The sequence below is a fragment of the Dioscorea cayenensis genome, chromosome 17 (assembly GCF_009730915.1).
Source record: "Dioscorea cayenensis subsp. rotundata cultivar TDr96_F1 chromosome 17, TDr96_F1_v2_PseudoChromosome.rev07_lg8_w22 25.fasta, whole genome shotgun sequence".
In the NCBI taxonomy this organism is placed as follows: domain Eukaryota; kingdom Viridiplantae; phylum Streptophyta; class Magnoliopsida; order Dioscoreales; family Dioscoreaceae; genus Dioscorea; species Dioscorea cayenensis.
The window spans coordinates 21142362-21161218 of record NC_052487.1 but is presented as its reverse complement, the minus strand read 5'-3'; the positions used below and the strand labels follow the sequence as shown (position 1 = coordinate 21161218).

At 33.5% G+C, this 18857-nt stretch overlaps 1 protein-coding gene across 4 annotated transcripts; it reads left to right on the top strand.

The window, feature by feature from the left end:
• Positions 1 to 9284: 9284 nt before the first annotated feature.
• LOC120280289 lies at positions 9285 to 12173 on the top strand. 4 transcript variants are annotated; one of them, XR_005542294.1, is made up of 3 exons: positions 9285 to 10153; positions 10219 to 10384; positions 10909 to 11336. XR_005542294.1 is itself a non-coding variant. In XM_039287065.1 (3 exons), exons 1-2 carry the CDS (start codon positions 9384 to 9386, stop codon positions 10345 to 10347), a joined length of 876 nt encoding a protein of 291 aa, XP_039142999.1. In that variant the 5' UTR covers positions 9289 to 9383; the 3' UTR covers positions 10348 to 10384; positions 11841 to 11977. The 4 variants fall into 4 exon arrangements, 2 of the variants coding, with proteins under 2 accessions (XP_039142998.1, XP_039142999.1); XR_005542293.1 differs by lacking the exon at positions 10909 to 11336 and adding an exon at positions 11841 to 11977 and having other exon boundaries at positions 9287 to 10153; XM_039287065.1 differs by lacking the exon at positions 10909 to 11336 and adding an exon at positions 11841 to 11977 and having other exon boundaries at positions 9289 to 10153; positions 10242 to 10384.
• Positions 12174 to 18857: the final 6684 nt, after the last annotated feature.

The following is an 18857-nucleotide window of genomic DNA, read 5'->3' as shown; positions in this document are numbered from 1 at the left end:
TATTAAAAATAAAAATAATTTATGAGGGGCTACATGTAAATTTGTGATTGAGATTTTAATGATTTTCAAGGCTATCATAAGGAAAATCATCCAAATTTTGAATGGAAAATTTCTATGTATAACTTTATAAAAAATATAAATTACAAAAAAATCTTTCTTCATCAAGGAAATCGAAACAAAAATTTTTATATGGGGTAAGTGTAATTTATAAATTAATGTTTTTGCCATTTTCAAAGATATGGGGAGGAAAAACAATGATTTTTTAATGCACTTTTTTATATACAACCCTTCAAAATGTATAAAGTACAAAAATATTAATATAAATAAAAACATTTTATAAGGAGTTACATGTAAATTTGTGATTGAGATTTTGATGATTTTCAAAGGCTATATAGTAAAGGAAAATATTCAAGTTTTCGAATGGAAATTTTCTATCTATAACCTTATAAAAAATATAAATTACAAGAAATCTTTCTCATCAAGAAAACAAAATAAAAATTTTTATATGGCGTAAGTGTAAGTAATAGATATTTGCCCCATTTTGAAAGACTATGGTTAGGAAAAGGAACAATTTCTAATGCACATTTTTTATATAAAGCCCTTCGAAATGTATAAAGAACAAAAATCTTATTATAAATAAAAACATTTTATAAGGGGTTACATGTAAATTTGAGATTGAGATTTTGATGATTTTCAAAGGCTATACTAAGGAAAAATCTTCAAGTTTTTAAATGGAAATTTTCCATGTATAACCTTATAAAAAAATATAAATTAGAAGAGATCTTCCTTATTAGGAAAATCAAAATAAAAAATTTTATTTGGGGAAAGTGTAATTTATAAATTGATATTTTCGCCATTTTCAAAGACAATGGTGAGGAAAAACAATGATTTTTTAATGCACTTTTTTTATATACAACCTTTCAAAATGTATAAATTACAAAATGTTAATATAAATAAAAAATATATAAGGGGCTACATGCAAATTTGTGATTGAGATTTTGATGATTGTCAAAGGCTATACTAAGGAAAAATCTTCAAGTTTTTGAATGGAAATTTTTCATGTATAACCTTATAGAAAATATAAATTGGAAGAGATCTTCCTTATCTGGAAAAAATTATACTTGTTAAGTGTAATTTTAAATTAATATTTGCGTCATTTTAAAAGACTATGGCGAGCAAAAAGAATGATTTTCTAATGCACATTATTTATATAAAGCCCTTCGAAATATATAAAGAGTAAAAATCTTATTATAAATAAAAATATTTTATAAGCAATTACATGTAAATTTGTGATTGAGATTTTAATGATTTTAAAAGTATATAGTAAAGGAAATTTTTTAAATTTTTGAATGGAAATTCTTTACATGGAACCTTATAAAAAAAATATAAATTACAAGAAATGTTACTCATTGGGGAAATCAAAATAAAATTTTTTATAGTTGGTAATTGTAATTTGTAAATTAATATTTGCGCCATTTTCAGAGACCGGTGAGGAAAAACAACAAATTTTTAATGCACATTTTTTATACAGCCCTTCGAAATGTATTAAGTGCAAAAATCTTAATATAAATAAACACATTTTATAAGGGGTTACATATGATTGAGATTTTGATGATTTTCTAAGAATCTTCAAGTTTTTCACAAGTTTTTGAATGAAATTTTTCTATGTATAACATTATAAAAAAATATAAATTAGAAAAATCTTCCTCAATGGGGAAATCAAAATAAAAATTTTTATATGGGGTTCGTGTAATTTATAAATGACTATTTACATCATTTTTAAAGACTATTTTGAGGAAAAAGAATAATTTTCTAATGCACATTTTTATATATACCGCCCCATCAAGTGTATAAAGTAAAAAAAGCCTTATTAAAAATAAAAACATTTTATAAGGGGTTACATGAGTTTAAATAGAAATTTTCATTTCTAATCCCATTAGGAACTTGGTGTCCTACTTTGAATTAAAATCAAACAAAAAAAAAGATAAATAAAAAGAATGATAATGATAAACCATCTTCTCCTACTTCAAATGGGAGCAAAGGAGAAAAAAGGGGCATTATCCTATTCCAAATAAAAGTAGGGGGTAAATGAAAAAATAATAATGATATAAAAAAGAAGAGGAGAGAGAATATATATATATATATATATTGATTGAAAATGTCGTTTGAAATTAAAAAAAATAATTAAAAAGGAGGGAAATTAAAAAAAAAAATACTAATAAAAAATATTATATATATATATAATATAAAAAGAAGAAAAAGGAGGAGATTAAGGATAATAATCGGAAAATTTTTGAATTCAAAATTTTTTTGAAAAAAGTCTCCCGGAGTTGAGGATTTTCTGGAGGGAGTTGAGGATTTTTGGAAAGACGAAAAAAAAGGAGGAGGGAGACAAAAAAAGAGAAAAATGAGAAGAGAGACAATAGGGAAAAATAGAGAGTAGGGGAGACGAAGAAGAAAAAAGAAACAAGATGAGACACTGAGAAAAAATTAGAAAAAAGAGAAGGAGAAAGAAGAAGAAGTCGGAGCTCAATCATAAGGTAGATTATCAGAGTAAAAGTTACACCATGCATGCATAGAATATGATAGATCCCATGAGCTATGCTATTCCATGTCTCCATATTTATTTAATAAATTAAATTATTGTCTATTCACATAGGTTTAGGTTTGATAAGCCAAAAAGCCATAATGCCCTGCATGTGTTGTGCTGTACATTCATTTGTTTTTATGCATGTCTTTTATCCTTGTTCTATCAATTCATGCATGCACTGATTAGAAAAAATATAAAGAAACTCATGTACTTTCATGCTACATGCATTTAAAGAGAGACACATGCACATGCATGCCATGAATTTCTTATCTCTCGTTTGTGCTCTCTCTTTCTCTCGTGTTTCATCAAACACCTTGAGAGTTATTCCGCATTCTCTGGTCCATTGGCCGCCCTTCCTGTCACACCGAGTCCTCCGTCATGACTTGCTGCTCCGTCGCCGCCCTTGCACCCAACCAGCTCTGGAAGCCCAATTCCTTCAGCGACCTTGATCATCCCGATGCCGCTCTTCTAATTTGCGTCTTCAGCTACCGTGAGTTTGAGACATCGCCGTCCAGCTTCTCCGACAAGACCTTGCTTGGCTGCGATAGCCATGGCACAGTCTACAAGGTCATGCTCGGTGATCGTCATTTTGTGTCCGTAGAGTGCCTCTCTTTCGCCTACCTGTTCACGTGCAGGCCCGCTGTAACAACGAGGTGGAGAACGAGATCCGGATCCTCTCTCATCTTTCAAGCTCGTCTTGTCAATCTCATCGATCCTGAACCTTCGCGGCTCTTGGTTATGAAGGTCATGAGAAATAAAACCTTCTTTGGCATTCTTCTTCTAGAAATCTTGAGTGGGTTGTGCCTTTGTTGAAGAAAAGGAAAGGTCTTGGCATTCTATAATCCAAGGATTGAGCCACCGAGGGACACCATTGCGAGGAAGCAGCTTGCATCCCTTGCTGCTAGTTGTGTAAAGTCATTGAAAGAGCCGCAGCCATCGATGGAGGAGGTTATGGCTCGGCTCGAGACTATTTTTGAAGTTGGATGTGAAGAACCTTGATTCAAATCTAAATTCTAGTCTAATCTCTAGGTGTGTGAGCCTAAATGAAGAGAGTGTGGGGTGAAGAGTCAGCCATGGATGGAAAGAAGCTGCATTAATCTTTGGTGAGGCCAGTTTGTCTCGTGAGAAATGCAAGAAAGGTGTTCTCTGATGGTGGTGCAAAAGTCCAGTGTAAACCTTTATGGCTCTCATGGATGGCTCTAATGGAGAGGCAATCAATGACAGGGGTGAGAATTGTTGGAAAAGTCAAACATGGGTCTACAGTCCAGAGAGCTAGGATTACCCAGGTTGCTCTTGCTTGAGTTGGTTGGGAGAGAATTGCTTATAATTCGAAATGAATGGAATTACGAGGGTGGTATCCTTTGTGATGTTTGAGGAATTGAATGTGCTCAGTAATTCACATACTAATGCTGATGGGTGGGCATGGCGGTTATTCAAATTTTGGCCCAATTGAAAAATGGGGGCCACTTGAGAAGTTTCTGGGGATGCCTCTGGTTGATGTAGATATCAGAATGATTTTATCTCTATGTGCATTTAAACAGAGGTGAGTAGAAAAAAAAAATGATGAAAAAATGAAGGGTAAAAAAACTGAAGAGGAAAAATTAAAAAAAAAATGAAGGAAGAATAAAGAGAAGGAAAAATAAAAAATGAAGGGTGAGTTAAAAAAAAAAGAAGAAAGGAAAAAAGGAGTAAAAAAGAGAAAGAAAAAAATGAAGGAAAAGAGAAAAAAAGAAGAAAATATGAAGATGAATGATGGATGAATTTATGGAGGGTATTTTGGTAATTTTTCTTGAAGTCTTGACTTTCTTCGGGTTTCATAAATTTTCTTAATTCCACCTTGAAGTCTTAACTTTCTTGGGATAAAGAGAAATTTTCAAAAAAATTCTCTACTTCTACCTTGAAGTCATGACTTTCTTGGGGTAATAAGAAATTTTCAGAAAAATTCTCTAATTCCACCTTGAAGTCATGACTTTCTCGGATACCTGATTTTTAATTTCTTCCGACCCAGATCCGACCCGGTTTGCATCTAAAAAATTCGGATCGGGTACCCGCCCCTTTTTTTCGGATCGGGTACCTAAAAAATTAGGGTCAAAAAATCGGATATCAGATCGGATCATCGGATCTGGAATTTTTTGCTCACCCCTATGTACATGAGCTACTAAATGCTCAACATGTATTCCAATTGCATGCAATAATCATAAAATGATTTTGATGAAAATTCACCATCATTATAAAGATGAATTGTCTTTATGGGATAATCTGAAAATTGTGATTTAAGCATGATAATTTGTGCCAATAGCCTTGCAAATGCTACATTTCTTGTAGACAGAAGTGAAACATGGGATCATCTAGTCGATGCATCGATTAAAACCATAAAATACCTAAATGGTCCGCATAATGGATGTATTGGTCCACATATATCTCATTGTATTCTTTCTAAAAATTTAAGAGATTCACTAGTTAACTTAGTTGCCGAAGGTCTGGTTATTTCCCATTGAGCATGCTGAACATGCATATTCATTATTTGTTAGGATTTTATAATCCTTCAGTGGATATCCATGAGAACTAGCAACAATCTGACGCAACAAAATAGCACCCGAATATCCAAGTCTTTCATGCAATATTTTAAATATCTATGGGTCATTAACCTTCCTGGTTAATACTGTATATGATTCCATTAGTTTGATACGTGTATAATATAATCCTGAAGATATACAAGGAAAGCTTTCAAGTACACGTTTTTGGTATAAAATAATTAGTAATATGAAGTTATTCTTTTCCTTCTTTATCAACCGTCTCTAAATGATATCCATTGATACATATATCTTTAAAGCTTAAAAAGTTCCTCCTAGACTTAGAAGAGTAGAGAGCATTTTTCATCTACAAGGATGTCCCATTTGGCAATATCAATGTTGTTTCTCCAGAACCTTCAATCAGGTCTGATGACCCTACTATTGTAGCTATACATGCCTTTTTCATTAATAAGGATATAATATTTTTCTTATCAAAATAGTATCCGTTGTCCCACAATCAATAATGCATTCATCATCAACCATATTTATAATAAAACAGAAGAAAAATATAATTTTAATAAAACATAATATAAAGATATATTACAAATTAGTCTATAAGGAAATCTGATACATCTAAATATGTATTTTCAGTTACATTTAAATTATTTATAGAATTATTCTCAATTGGATCAACTGTGGGGTTGTCAACAAAATTTGTCTCAATATCTTTACCTTTCTTATTTTTGAGTGATTCTTGGAAAAGATAGACAAAATGTTTAGGGGTCATATAAATTCTGGACCAATGACCTTCCAGGCCATAATGATAGCATGTATCCCTCTTTGTCTCTGACCCCACTTTGTGGCTTTGTTGCTTTTGTTAATGTACATCAATTTTGCTATCGCGTGGTCCGATATTATTTCGGCCCCCAACATGACTGCGTCGTCCTCGACCATCATAATATCCTCGTACCCCACGGTTTTAAAACTGGTACCGTGACCACGCCATCTTCTTTGTCCAAAATTAATTTCTGACAGTAATGCTGAACTAGATGGTTGAGATTAATGATTCTGCATCAACAATTCATTGTTTTACTCCGCCACAAGGAGACAAGAAATTAATTCAAAAAATTTTGTGAAATTCTTTTCTCTATATTTTTGTTGTAATATAACATTTCGTGCATGAAATGTTGTAAATGTTTTCTCGAGCATCATACCTTTCGTCACTATTTCTCCACAGAGACATAGCACTGAAACAATTTTAAATAGCTTGAAATTATATTCTTGCACGCTTTTAAAGTCTTGGAACCTGAGACTTGACCAGCCATTACGTGCTTTGGGCAAGTAGATCATTTTGAGATGTTCAAATCGTTCTTTCAGGGATAACCACAATTCTTATGGATCCTCAATGGTCAAATATTCATTCTTCAGGCCATCATCAATATTATGCCTTATAAATATTAAGGTTTTCATCTTATTATCATTAGGCTCATTGTTATTAGCCTTAATAGTTTGCCCAGGTTTCTTGCTTTCAAATGGAGCTTGATATCGAGGCTCCATGATATATAGTTACAACCAAAAATATGAAGAGCATCAAATTCTCTTTTTGCAATATTTGTCATTAAAAATCAATCTCTATAAAATATAATAGATGATTAGAAAAAAGGAGAAAAAAAATACGAATACTTGAAATATAGTTACATTAAAGTTAAATGGAAATGTAAAATAAGATTAGAAGCAGATTCGTGATGATAACGTATTGTATAAGCAACTAATAACTCATCTTCAATATAAACATATATATATAAATTTCCATAGATATATTATAAGTATAAAGAGAATAAAAAGCCAGAATATTTACCAAACACCTTTGAAGATTTATTTCTTCTTCTTTTTCTTTCCTCTTATCTTTCTCTTCTTCTTCTCTTCTATAAATTTTACAATACATAAGGAGGGTATTTATAGGCATTTAGGGGTTGAATAAGGGTAATGCTATATAGAGCGAAGCAGTCTCACGAACCAGTCACACTAATGACGTGGCTGCTTCTCTCTCCGAATTTTTTATTTTTATTTTTATTTTTTTTAAAAGATAATATCACCACTCTCTCTATCACGTGTCCGGGTCATGACGTCGCTACCCCCTCCCTCTCTCTATCACTCTCTCTACCTCTCGTGTCTCTCTCTCGGTTCCATCCCGGCTCACCCCTTCTCTCTCTCCCTCGCACCATCGATCCCGGCACGCTTCTTCTCTCTTGAGGAGATTTGCTTAGAGACCATCTCACCATCTCAATCCCATGATCCGCTCACCCTTGGCATATACGGCCCCAAGATTTGGGACGACCAGCTCTTCATCGAGACTGACCCACTCGAGACCACCGGAACAGGCTTAGTTAATTGGGCTAAGGACACCGATTCAGTGCTATACTCCGGTGATGTAGCCCCCATCGATACCACCATCGTGATTGGTGGCGGCTGCTCACACCTGCAGTAACATCGCAACTCTGGTGCTCACCCGCGACGTGAGTCACAAAATGGCAGATCGGGTGTGACCGACAACACCTTGCATAACTGTTTCGTTAACCTGGAAGCAAACTTTGAGTTTAGAGTGAAGCATAAGGGTGGTGATATTCTCTAGACCAACGGAGTGGTCTGCAAACCGCTGTATCGCGGAGTTCTTTCTTGTACTACGCCTAATGCCGATCTTGGCGCCTATGGGCCCTGGAATCGGTCCAGCGCCTCGAGATGGTGAGAAGAAGCAAATCGGGGATTGAGATAGTGAGATGGAATAGATAGAGAGAGAGAGAGAGAGAGAGAGAGGGGGGAGCAACGTACAACCGACCACATGATAGAGAGAGAGTTTGGTGACATTATCTTTAAATAAAAATTGAGAGAGAAGAAGCACGTGACCGACCCACGCCATTCGTGTGGGTCGGTTCGGTGGATCGCTTTGCTCTATATAGCATTACTCGTTGAATAAACGGTCAGGATTGATTCAATCTAACAGTCCAAAATATACTAGTAGGTTGAATAGTAACATTGCTGGCGGCTGCTACAGTACATCTAGAAGGTTGCTGCAGTGATGCTGATTGCTACATTGTTGCTGCTACAGTAGACATCCATTTATAATATTCATAACAGTAACAATTTATTACATATAAATAACACATTAATTTGAGAAGAACATAATAGAATAAGATGCTTTGGTACGGTAAAACAAAGTAATTTAAAAATATTTGGTAATATATATGCTAAATATTTGACAATATATATACACACCTATTAATGTTTTCTCTTTTTAAAATAATTTTATTTTATATCTTTAGACGAATCAACTTAATTTTCTTCCCGTAATATGGATTCAAGTACAATTTTATTTTATAATTAAAATTAGTCAATAGAATTAGTAGGGATTGATCTTTGTTTTCTAATGAAAAATTTAAAAGAAATAGTTTTTAATAGATAATAGATTTTAGAAATTTTTTTTTTAATATTCGGTTAAAAAACCTAAAATAAACTATTTTAATAGTTATAAAAAAAAGAGTCAAAATGCAAAACGTCTTCATTTTTTAATTTTAAAAATGGCTATTCAGTATATGGGTGCTAAGTAGGCCATGTTTGATTGCTCTAGGATATTTTGACAAATATAATGACTCTAGAGCCATTGTAACAATAAAGTAAAATATTTTGGGTTCAGTATATGGGTGCTAATTAGGCCATGTTTGATGGCTCTAGGCTATTTTGACAAATATAATGACTCTAGAGCCATTGTAACAATAAAGTAAAATATTTTTGGGGTTGGGGGGCATTGTAACATATGAAAGGAAGGGTCACATAGGAAATAACCCCTTGCTATAATCTATACATCTATACATACTATTAAAAAGTATAATATGCTCAAAAAAATTAAATCTTTGTTATATTATATTTAAGTTTTTATTTACATTAATTATAATATTAATGATTGAAAAAATTTAATTGTACTTATTTATTTATAAATATCTATGGAACCTTAAAATATTTGAAATCCAAGATATACAACCCATTTTTTATTATAAAAATTATTTAATTATATTATTTATTATATATAATATTGATTTAAAATTCTCCCCAATATTTTAAAAACTCAAATCAGAAATCAACTAGAATGGCTAGTATATTTGAATAATTTAGGCCTCTATCTTATTTATGTCGACCTGCCACTGTTAAAAAGCGTCTCAGAAGACTCCAGAAGTGCCTTTCCTCGCCCCTTCCTCACTGGTCTAAACCTCCAAACGAAAAACGAAATGAACTTCCTCTGTAGGTCACTCCCCCTCCTCTGTCGCTCCATCTCCTCGAAGATCCCTTCTTCTCCCAGACCCCATCTTCCTCTTTCTCCTCCTCTCTTCTCGAGATCCATCTCCAACCTTAACCCCACCGCTGGACTTATCCCCAATCCATCCTTGTCATGGCGCCGGTTCTGCAACCTCGATCGACTCCAGCCCCAGCAATGGCACCATAACCGCCGCACCATCCTCCAACCCCTCGCCGTTCTTCTTGGTGTCATCGTTGGCGGCGGAGGCGTCATCTATTACCGCTATTTTGAGACCGTCCCTTTCAGTAACAACTCCCGCTTGGTCATCGTCTCTCCTTTGGCTGAGCGAGATATCAGCGAGATCGAGTTTCAGAAGCTGAAGAACGGCCTCGAGGGCAGGATCCTCCCCGGCAACCATCCCGACACCATCCGCGTCCGCCGCATCTCCGAGAACATCATCGAAGCCATTCAACCATGTCTCAACCATGACAAGCGGCAGTGGGGCAATCTCAGTTACGCTTTTGAGATCCATGACAAGTGGCAGTGGGGAGATCTCTGGTACGCTTGTGAGATCCAAGCTCTTGAGCAGTCCCCGGAGACCACGAAGAAGGCGGCGGAGGCTGAGAGTTGGGAGGTGCTTGTGGTGAGCGATAAAAACTTTCTATGCCTTTTTGCCTTCCGTGTCGCAAGATTGTGGTTTCCACCAGAGTTCTTGATCATCTCAGGACGGATGCCGAGATCGCCACTTTGCTTGGGCATGAGGTATCCTTTTTTTTTTTCTTCCTTGCTATTGATTGAAGTTGAGATGATTCTTTGAGTTTATCTAGGGATTTTTATTTGTTTCTTGGAGGTTGCCCATGTTGTTGCTCGCCATGGTGCGGAGATTGCTACAAAAGGCTTGTGGATGGATATTCATTTCATGCCACGTTTCTGTTGTTTTGATCATGAAAAAATAGTGGATGCTTTAATGCGGAAAGAGGACCTCTGCACAAGGTATTTCACTTTAATTTCTCTGTAATTTTACCCTTATCCAGCCTATTTAACTTGGTCATTTCATTGTGGCTTATAATTGCTTTTTGTTTTGATCCTGCCATGGTACTCTGTGTTTCTAGTTCATAGTGTCTTTGGAGGATATGTAACAATGACTATTCTATTTAATAGTTTAATCAACTAAATTACATTTTCTTAATTTGTTGCATGCGGATGAAATTGAACCCTACATTCCAATTTTATTTTTATTCATACCTTACATGAACAAATTTAAAGTTAACTTCGTGTGTAATTTGGATAGTCTTAAGTAATTAAGTTGGTGATAGCTCTCCTTGGATCATGATAAATCAATCCGGAGTGATACACTGAGGGAAACGATCAAACTCCATAGTAACAAGAGATGTAGAATGTCTTGAATTAACATATACATGACTTTTCTGTTTTGAATTTGAGGAAAAAAGGTTGACATGATGTTTTTTTTGAGCAAAATAATTGACATTTCATGTTTCTGGCACACCATGGGTTAGGGACATGACATGCTGAGAACAATGATGCTTGTAAAATATACCCCCAATCTGGCACTTGAAGGACAGTGTTGTGCGAGACAAGGAAATGTTGGAAAATTCTGCTAGGGACTGATGGAATTGGCCTTTAGCAACGTTGTTCTGGCCTAGAAAAGGCATTCTGTGGGGGGTGATTGAGCAAAGTGCCCATAGTAGGTTTCTTACAAGGACATTATAGTATCAAATATTGTCAGGAGGACGCGGGTTTAGTTTGTAGTTCAATGGACTATAAAAGGCATTCTTGTATCTTTTACTAATTTGTAACCGGAAAGGACAAAATCTTTGGAATAAAATCAACTAATATTTCTTCTTTCATACATTATCCCATTCTGAGATTCTTGTACGGTTACCAATAAATACATAAGAGTAACATGGATTATCATGTTGAAATATCTTCATTTGTTTAATTTCAAGAAGGTTCATTCTACCTTATTCATTTCTCCCTTTTGTATCCCAACCCAATTATTATGCTTCCTACATCCACATTGAAAGAAAAAAAAAAAAATTCTATTTGCGTAGGAAATGAGCATTCAAAATGACTTGGAATGGCCACAAGTAATTCGGAAAGAGTTGTAAGTGGTCACGTTAACATCATGCTCATGGCATTAATTTTGTGTGGTCTTGTACTACTTTCTCCACTTTGATCTACATAGTCACAATTGTACTCCATTATATATCCTGTTTAAGCTAGAAGAGAAGTTAATTGACTAATATGAGTAAATGGTGAACCATCATGTCAGCATCAGAAGCATTTCTCTTCCTCCACCAATGATGCAAATCAGGTTAGGGGTGGGCTGAGTTCCTCCACAGTTACAAGACTGTTTCCCTTGTTTTTATGTTGCAACTTACTCGGCCTCTTTTAGTTTTTACAATTGATTTGTTTGTTTGTTTGTCAGAATGGAAATGGAGGCAGATCATATTGGCCTCTTGTTGATGGCCTATGCGGGATATGACCCAAGTGTCGCACCAAGGGTTTATGAAAAACTTACAGGGATCAAGTGGAAGACTTTATGGCACTATTCCTCAACTCGCCCTGCAAGCTTGGAAAGAACAGAACAGATGGAAGCAGCACTGTCTGTGTACAGGGGTGTGTTTGCCAGTAATGTTTGTTTCTGATTTCCTTATTAATTGGGCATGTAAATCGACTTTTATTTAGTATCTTCATGTTTTTATGGAGTAAGATGTTTAAGTTATATCACTTAATCTATTTTCAGAAGAAATACCTAGCATCCAATTTTGTTAAATTTGAAATTTTAACTTTTACATATGGCTTGTCAATTAGGTGGTGGGGACTGGGGTGATTCCTTACGTTACCTATTTACTTATATAGCTGAATCGCATCTAAGGGGAGAGTGGCCGAGTGGTCAAAAGCAATAGATGTGCCCTTATACTAGCTAATATATAATATATAATATACACGGATGAGCTAGGGAGAAAATAATTGCTTGGACCAGTGGGAGGGATCTATTTGCTCCCAACATTGGCCCCCATGTCTTCCACACATGAATAGGTAACCCAGGGAATATGATTGACACATGAATACTACAAACGTCGTGGGATTTCCTTCGCACTCCCAGAACCAGCTTAAAAAAAAATATTTATCAATGGACATTTTTTACATAGAGCACTATACAATATATAAATTACAAAAACTTTATTCTTTATATTAAAAATAAAAATAATTTATAAGGGGCTACATGTAAATTTGTGATTGAGATTTTAATGATTTTCAAGGCTATCATAAGGAAAATCATCCAAATTTTGAATGGAAATTTTCTATGTATAACTTTATAAAAAATATAAATTACAAAAAAATCTTTCTTCATCAAGGAAATCGAAACAAAAATTTTTATATGGGGTAAGTGTAATTTATAAATTAATGTTTTCGCCATTTTCAAAGATATGGGGAGGAAAAACAATGATTTTTTAATGCACTTTTTTTTATATACAACCCTTCAAAATGTATAAAGTACAAAAATATTAATATAAATAAAAACATTTTATAAGGAGTTACATGTAAATTTGTGATTGAGATTTTTGATGATTTTTCAAAGGCTATATAGTAAAGGAAAATATTCAAGTTTTCGAATGGAAATTTTCTATCTATAGCCTTATAAAAAAAATATAAATTACAAGAAATCTTTCTCATCAAGAAAACAAAAATAAAAAAATTTTTTTATATGGCGTAAGTGTAAGTAATAGATATTTGCCCCATTTTTGAAAGACTATGGTTAGGAAAAGGAACAATTTCTAATGCACATTTTTTTATAAAGCCCTTCGAAATGTATAAAGAACAAAAAAATCTTATTATAAATAAAAAAACATTTTATAAAGGGGTTACATGTAAATTTGAGATTGAGATTTTTGATGATTTTCAAAGGCTATACTAAAGGAAAAAAATCTTCAAGTTTTTAAATGGAAATTTTCCATGTATAACCTTATAAAAAAATATAAATTAGAAGAGATCTTCCTTTTTAGGAAAATCAAAATAAAAATTTTTATTTAGGGAAAGTGTAATTTATAAATTGATATTTTTACCATTTTCAAAAACAATGGTGAGAAAAAAACAACGATTTTTTAATGCACCATTTTTTATATACAACCTTTCAAAATGTATAAATTACAAATTGTTAATATAAATAAAAAATATATAAGGGGCTACATGCAAATTTGTGATTGAGATTTTGATAATTGTCAAAGGCTATACTAAGGAAAAAAAATCTTCAAGTTTTTTTGAATGGAAAATTTTTCAATGTATAACCTTATAGAAAAATATAAATTGCAAAGAGATCTTCCTTATCCGGGAAAAAAATTATACTTGTTAAGTGTAATTTTTAAATTAATATCTAGCGTCATTTTTAAAAAAAGACTATGGCGAGCAAAAAAAGAATGATTTTTCTAATGCACATTATTTATATAAAGCCCTTCGAAATATATAAAGAGTAAAAATCTTATTATAAATAAAAAAATATTTTTATAAGCAATTACATGTAAATTTGTGATTGAGATTTTAATGATTTTAAAAGTATATAGTAAAGGAAATTTTTTAAATTTTTGAATGGAAATTCTTTACATGGAACCTTATAAAAAAAATATAAATTACAAGAAATGTTACTCATTGGGGAAATCAAAATAAAAATTTTTTTATAGTTGGTAATTGTAATTTGTAAATTAATATTTGCGCCATTTTCAGAGACCGGTGAGGAAAAACAACAAATTTTTAATGCACATTTTTTATACAGCCCTTCGAAATGTATTAAGTGCAAAAATCTTAATATAAATAAACACATTTTATAAGGGGTTACATATGATTGAGATTTTGATGATTTTCTAAGAATCTTCAAGTTTTTCACAAGTTTTTGAATGAAATTTTTCTATGTATAACATTATAAAAAAATATAAATTAGAAAAATCTTCCTCAATGGGGAAATCAAAATAAAAATTTTTATATGGGGTTCGTGTAATTTATAAATGACTATTTACATCATTTTTAAAGACTATTTTGAGGAAAAAAGAATAATTTTCTAATGCACATTTTTTTTATATACCGCCCATCGAAGTGTATAAAGTAAAAAAGCCTTATTAAAAATAAAAACATTTTATAAGGGGTTACATGAGTTTAAATAGAAATTTTCATTTCTAATCCCATTAGGAACTTGGTGTCCTACTTTGAATTAAAATCAAACAAAAAAAAAGATAAATAAAAAGAATGATAATGATAAACCATTTTCTCCTACTTCAAATGGGAGCAATGGAGAAAAAAGGGGCATTATCCTATTCCAAATAAAAGTAGGGGGTAAATGAAAAAATAATAATGATATAAAAAAGAAGAGGAGAGAGAATATATATATATATATTGATTGAAAATGTCGTTTGAAATTAAAAAAAATAATTAAAAAGGAGGGAAATTCATACTAATAAAAAAATATTTATATATATATATAATATAAAAAAAAGAAGAAAAAAAAGGAGGAGATTAAGGATAACAATCGGAAAATTTTGAATTCAAATTTTTTTCGAAAAAAGTCTCCCGGAGTTGAGGATTTTTGGAAAGACGAAGAAAAAGGAGGGAGACAAAAAAAGAGATGAGAAGAGAGACAGAAAAAAAATAGAGAAAAATAGAGAGTAGGGGAGACGAAGAAGAAAAAAGAAACAAGATGAGACACTGAGAAAAAATTAGAAAAAAAGAGAAGGAGAAAGAAGAAGAAGTCGGAGCTCAATCATAAGGTAGATTATCAGAGTAAAAGTTACACCATGCATGCATAGAATATGATAGATCCCATGAGCTATGCTATTCCATGTCTCCATATTTATTTAATAAATTAAATTATTGTCTATTCACATAGGTTTAGGTTTGATAAGCCAAAAAGCCATAATGCCCTGCATGTGTTGTGCTGTACATTCATTTGTTTTTATGCATGTCTTTTATCCTTGTTCTATCAATTCATGCATGCACTGATTAGAAAAAAATATAAAAGAAACTCATGTACTTTCATGCTACATGCATTTAAAGAGAGACACATGCACATGCATGCCATGAATTTCTTATCTCTCGTTTGTGCTCTCTCTTTCTCTCGTGTTTCATCAAACACCTTGAGAGTTATTCCCCATTCTCTGGTCCCAATTGGCCGCCCTTCCTGTCACACCGAGTCCTCCGTCATGACTTGCTGCTCCGTCGCCGCCCTTGCACCCAACCAGCTCTGGAAGCCCAATTCCTTCAGCGACCTTGATCATCCCGATGCCGCTCTTCTAATTTGCGTCTTCAGCTACCGTGAGTTTGAGACATCGCCGTCCAGCTTCTCCGACAAGACCTTGCTTGGCTGCGATAGCCATGGCACAGTCTACAAGGTCATGCTCGGTGATCGTCATTTTGTGTCCGTAGAGTGCCTCTCTTTCGCCTACCTGTTCACGTGCAGGCCCGCTGTAACAACGAGGTGGAGAACGAGATCCGGATCCTCTCTCATCTTTCAAGCTCGTCTTGTCAATCTCATCGATCCTGAACCTTCGCGGCTCTTGGTTATGAAGGTCATGAGAAATAAAACCTTCTTTGGCATTCTTCTTCTAGAAATCTTGAGTGGGTTGTGCCTTTGTTGAAGAAAGGAAAGGTCTTGGCATTCTATAATCCAAGGATTGAGCCACCGAGGGACACCATTGCGAGGAAGCAGCTTGCATCCCTTGCTGCTAGTTGTGTAAAGTCATTGAAAGAGCCGCAGCCATCGATGGAGGAGGTTATGGCTCGGCTCGAGACTATTTTGAAGTTGGATGTGAAGAACCTTGATTCAAATCTAAATTCTAGTCTAATCTCTAGGTGTGTGAGCCTAAATGAAGAGAGTGTGGGGGTGAAGAGTCAGCCATGGATGGAAAGAAGCTGCATTAATCTTTGGTGAGGCCAGTTTGTCTCGTGAGAAATGCAAGAAAGGTGTTCTCTGATGGTGGTGCAAAGTCCAGTGTAAACCTTATGGCTCTCATGGATGGCTCTAATGGAGAGGCAATCAATGACGGGGTGAGAATTGTTGGAAAAGTCAAACATGGGTCTACAGTCCAGAGAGCTAGGATTACCCAGGTTGCTCTTGCTTGAGTTGGTTGGGAGAGAATTGCTTATAATTCGAAATGAATGGAATTACGAGGGTGGTATCCTTTGTGATGTTTGAGGAATTGAATGTGCTCAGTAATTCACATACTAATGCTGATGGTTGGGGCATGTCGGCTATTCAAATTTTGGCCTAATTGAAAATGGGGGCCACTTGAGAAGTTTCTGGGGATGCCTCTGGTTGATGTAGATATCAGAATGATTTTATCTCTATGTGCATTTAAACAGAGGTGAGTAAAAAAAAATGATGAAAAAATGAAGGGTAAAAAAATTGAAGAGGAAAAAAAAAATGAAGGAAGAATAAAGAGAAGGAAAAATAAAAAATGAAGGGTGAGTTAAAAAAGAAGAAAGGAAAAAAGGAGTAAAAAAGAGAAAGAAAAAAATGAAGGAAAAGAGAAAAAAAGAAGAAAATATGAAGATGAATGATGGATGAATTTATGGAGGGTATTTTGGTAATTTTTCTTGAAGTCTTGACTTTCTTCGGGTTTCATAAATTTTTCTTAATTCCACCCTGAAGTCTTTAACTTTTCTTGGGATAAAGAGAATTTTCAAAAAAATTTCTACTTCTACCTGAGTCACGACTTTCTTGAGATAATGAAATTTTTCGGAAAAATTCTCTAATTCCACCTCGAAGTCATGACTTTCTTGAGATACGAAAAATTTTTCATAAAATTCTTTAATTCCACCTTGAAGTTTGACTTTTTGGGGTAATGAAAAATTTTCATAAAATTCTCTAATTCCACCTTGAAGTCTTAACTTTCTTGGGATAACGAAAAAATTTTATAAAATTCTCTAATTCCACCTTAAAGTCTTGACTTTCTTGGGGTAACAAAAAAATTTCATAAATTTTCTCTAATTCTACCTGAAGTCTAGACACTCTTGGGGTAAGGAGAAATTCTTACAAAATCTCTCAAAATTTGGAAGAAATTTTTAAAGGCTATCGTAAGAAAAAAAATGTTCAAAATTTTTAATGGAAATTTTCTATGTATAAGTTTATGAAAAATATTAATTACAAAAAATCTTCCACATCAAAAAAGAAAAATAAAAATAAAAATTTTTATATCGAGTCAGTGTAACTTATATATTGATATTTACGCCATTTTCAAAGAATATGGTGAGGACAAACACTGATATTTTAATGCACATTTTTTATATACACCCTTGTGAAATATGAAAAGTACAAAAATCATATTACAAATAAAATTTTTTTGTAAGGGTTACAGGTAGATTTTGATGATTTTCAGAAGCTATTGTAAAGAAAAATCTTTAGTTTTGAAATGGAAATTTTTTATTTGTAATCTTATAAAAAATATAAATTACAAAAAATCTTCCTCATCTAGAAAATCAAAATAAAAATTTTTATATGGGTAAGTGTAATTTTAAAATTGATATTTGCGCCATTTTTAAAGACTGGTGAGGAAAAAGAATGATTTCCTAATGCACATTTTTAAAGTCCATGGCAAAAATCTTCATACGCTCACGCTCTTTTATCAGGGAAGGGACCTCCCATATTGGATCATGAAAAGCTTCATCAATGCAGGATTCTATTTCTGACTCTTTCTATCTTTCTTTTTCCTGTTGCATTTGTTTGTTTTTGTTTTTGTTCTTGTCTTGTGTTTTGTTTTGTTTCTAGTGTAACTTTAAGACTCATGTAGACCTTAAAATAGCTATATGAGCTCCTTTCCCCTAATCAACACTCCACAATCTTTTAAAATTTGTTTCATCCAAATTGCTTGACAATGAGCTGCTCCCAAAGCATAATACTCAACTTCTGCTGTAGATTGACCAACCACATCTTATTTTTCTAGAATGCCAACATACTACTCCTGAACCAAAACACTGGGCATGCATGTCAAAGCCTCTCAGTACGACAGCTCGACCCACGTCATGTCCATGCTACCTGCCACGCTGTTTGTCCAGAGTCTAATCAATCCCAACAGAAAATTCAAACACACGTTCAATCTAGCTACCAGACCACATCATGGACCATAAATATAATGGACGCCATAACGGAAGCAATGTATTTTAATTAGCCTTGCTGGATTGATTAAGCAAGATCATTAATTAATTTATTAAAGTCAAATCGAAACTTAAGTCTTAAGCCACATCTTAAAGAAAAAAAAACACATAAGTCGTGCTCATTAAATTAAAAATTATCTTAGAAAAATATATATATATAACCAAACAACCAAGTAAACAAAAGAAAATCCATACGTCATCACCAACGTCACTCTTCATCCCTCCTCCATTATGCATATCATACATGCTTGAACTCTCATGCAAACCATATATCCTTTCATCATCAAGCTCAAGATCACAACCA

Bases quoted from the DNA above. Each gene is read 5' to 3' on its own strand.
- LOC120280289 (XM_039287064.1), top strand. From the start codon at position 9,384: ATGAACTTCCTCTGTAGGTCACTCCCCCTCCTCTGTCGCTCCATCTCC. The intron at 10,154-11,840 runs GTATCCTTTTTT...TTTGTTTGTCAG, and splicing joins CCACTTTGCTTGGGCATGAG to AATGGAAATGGAGGCAGATC.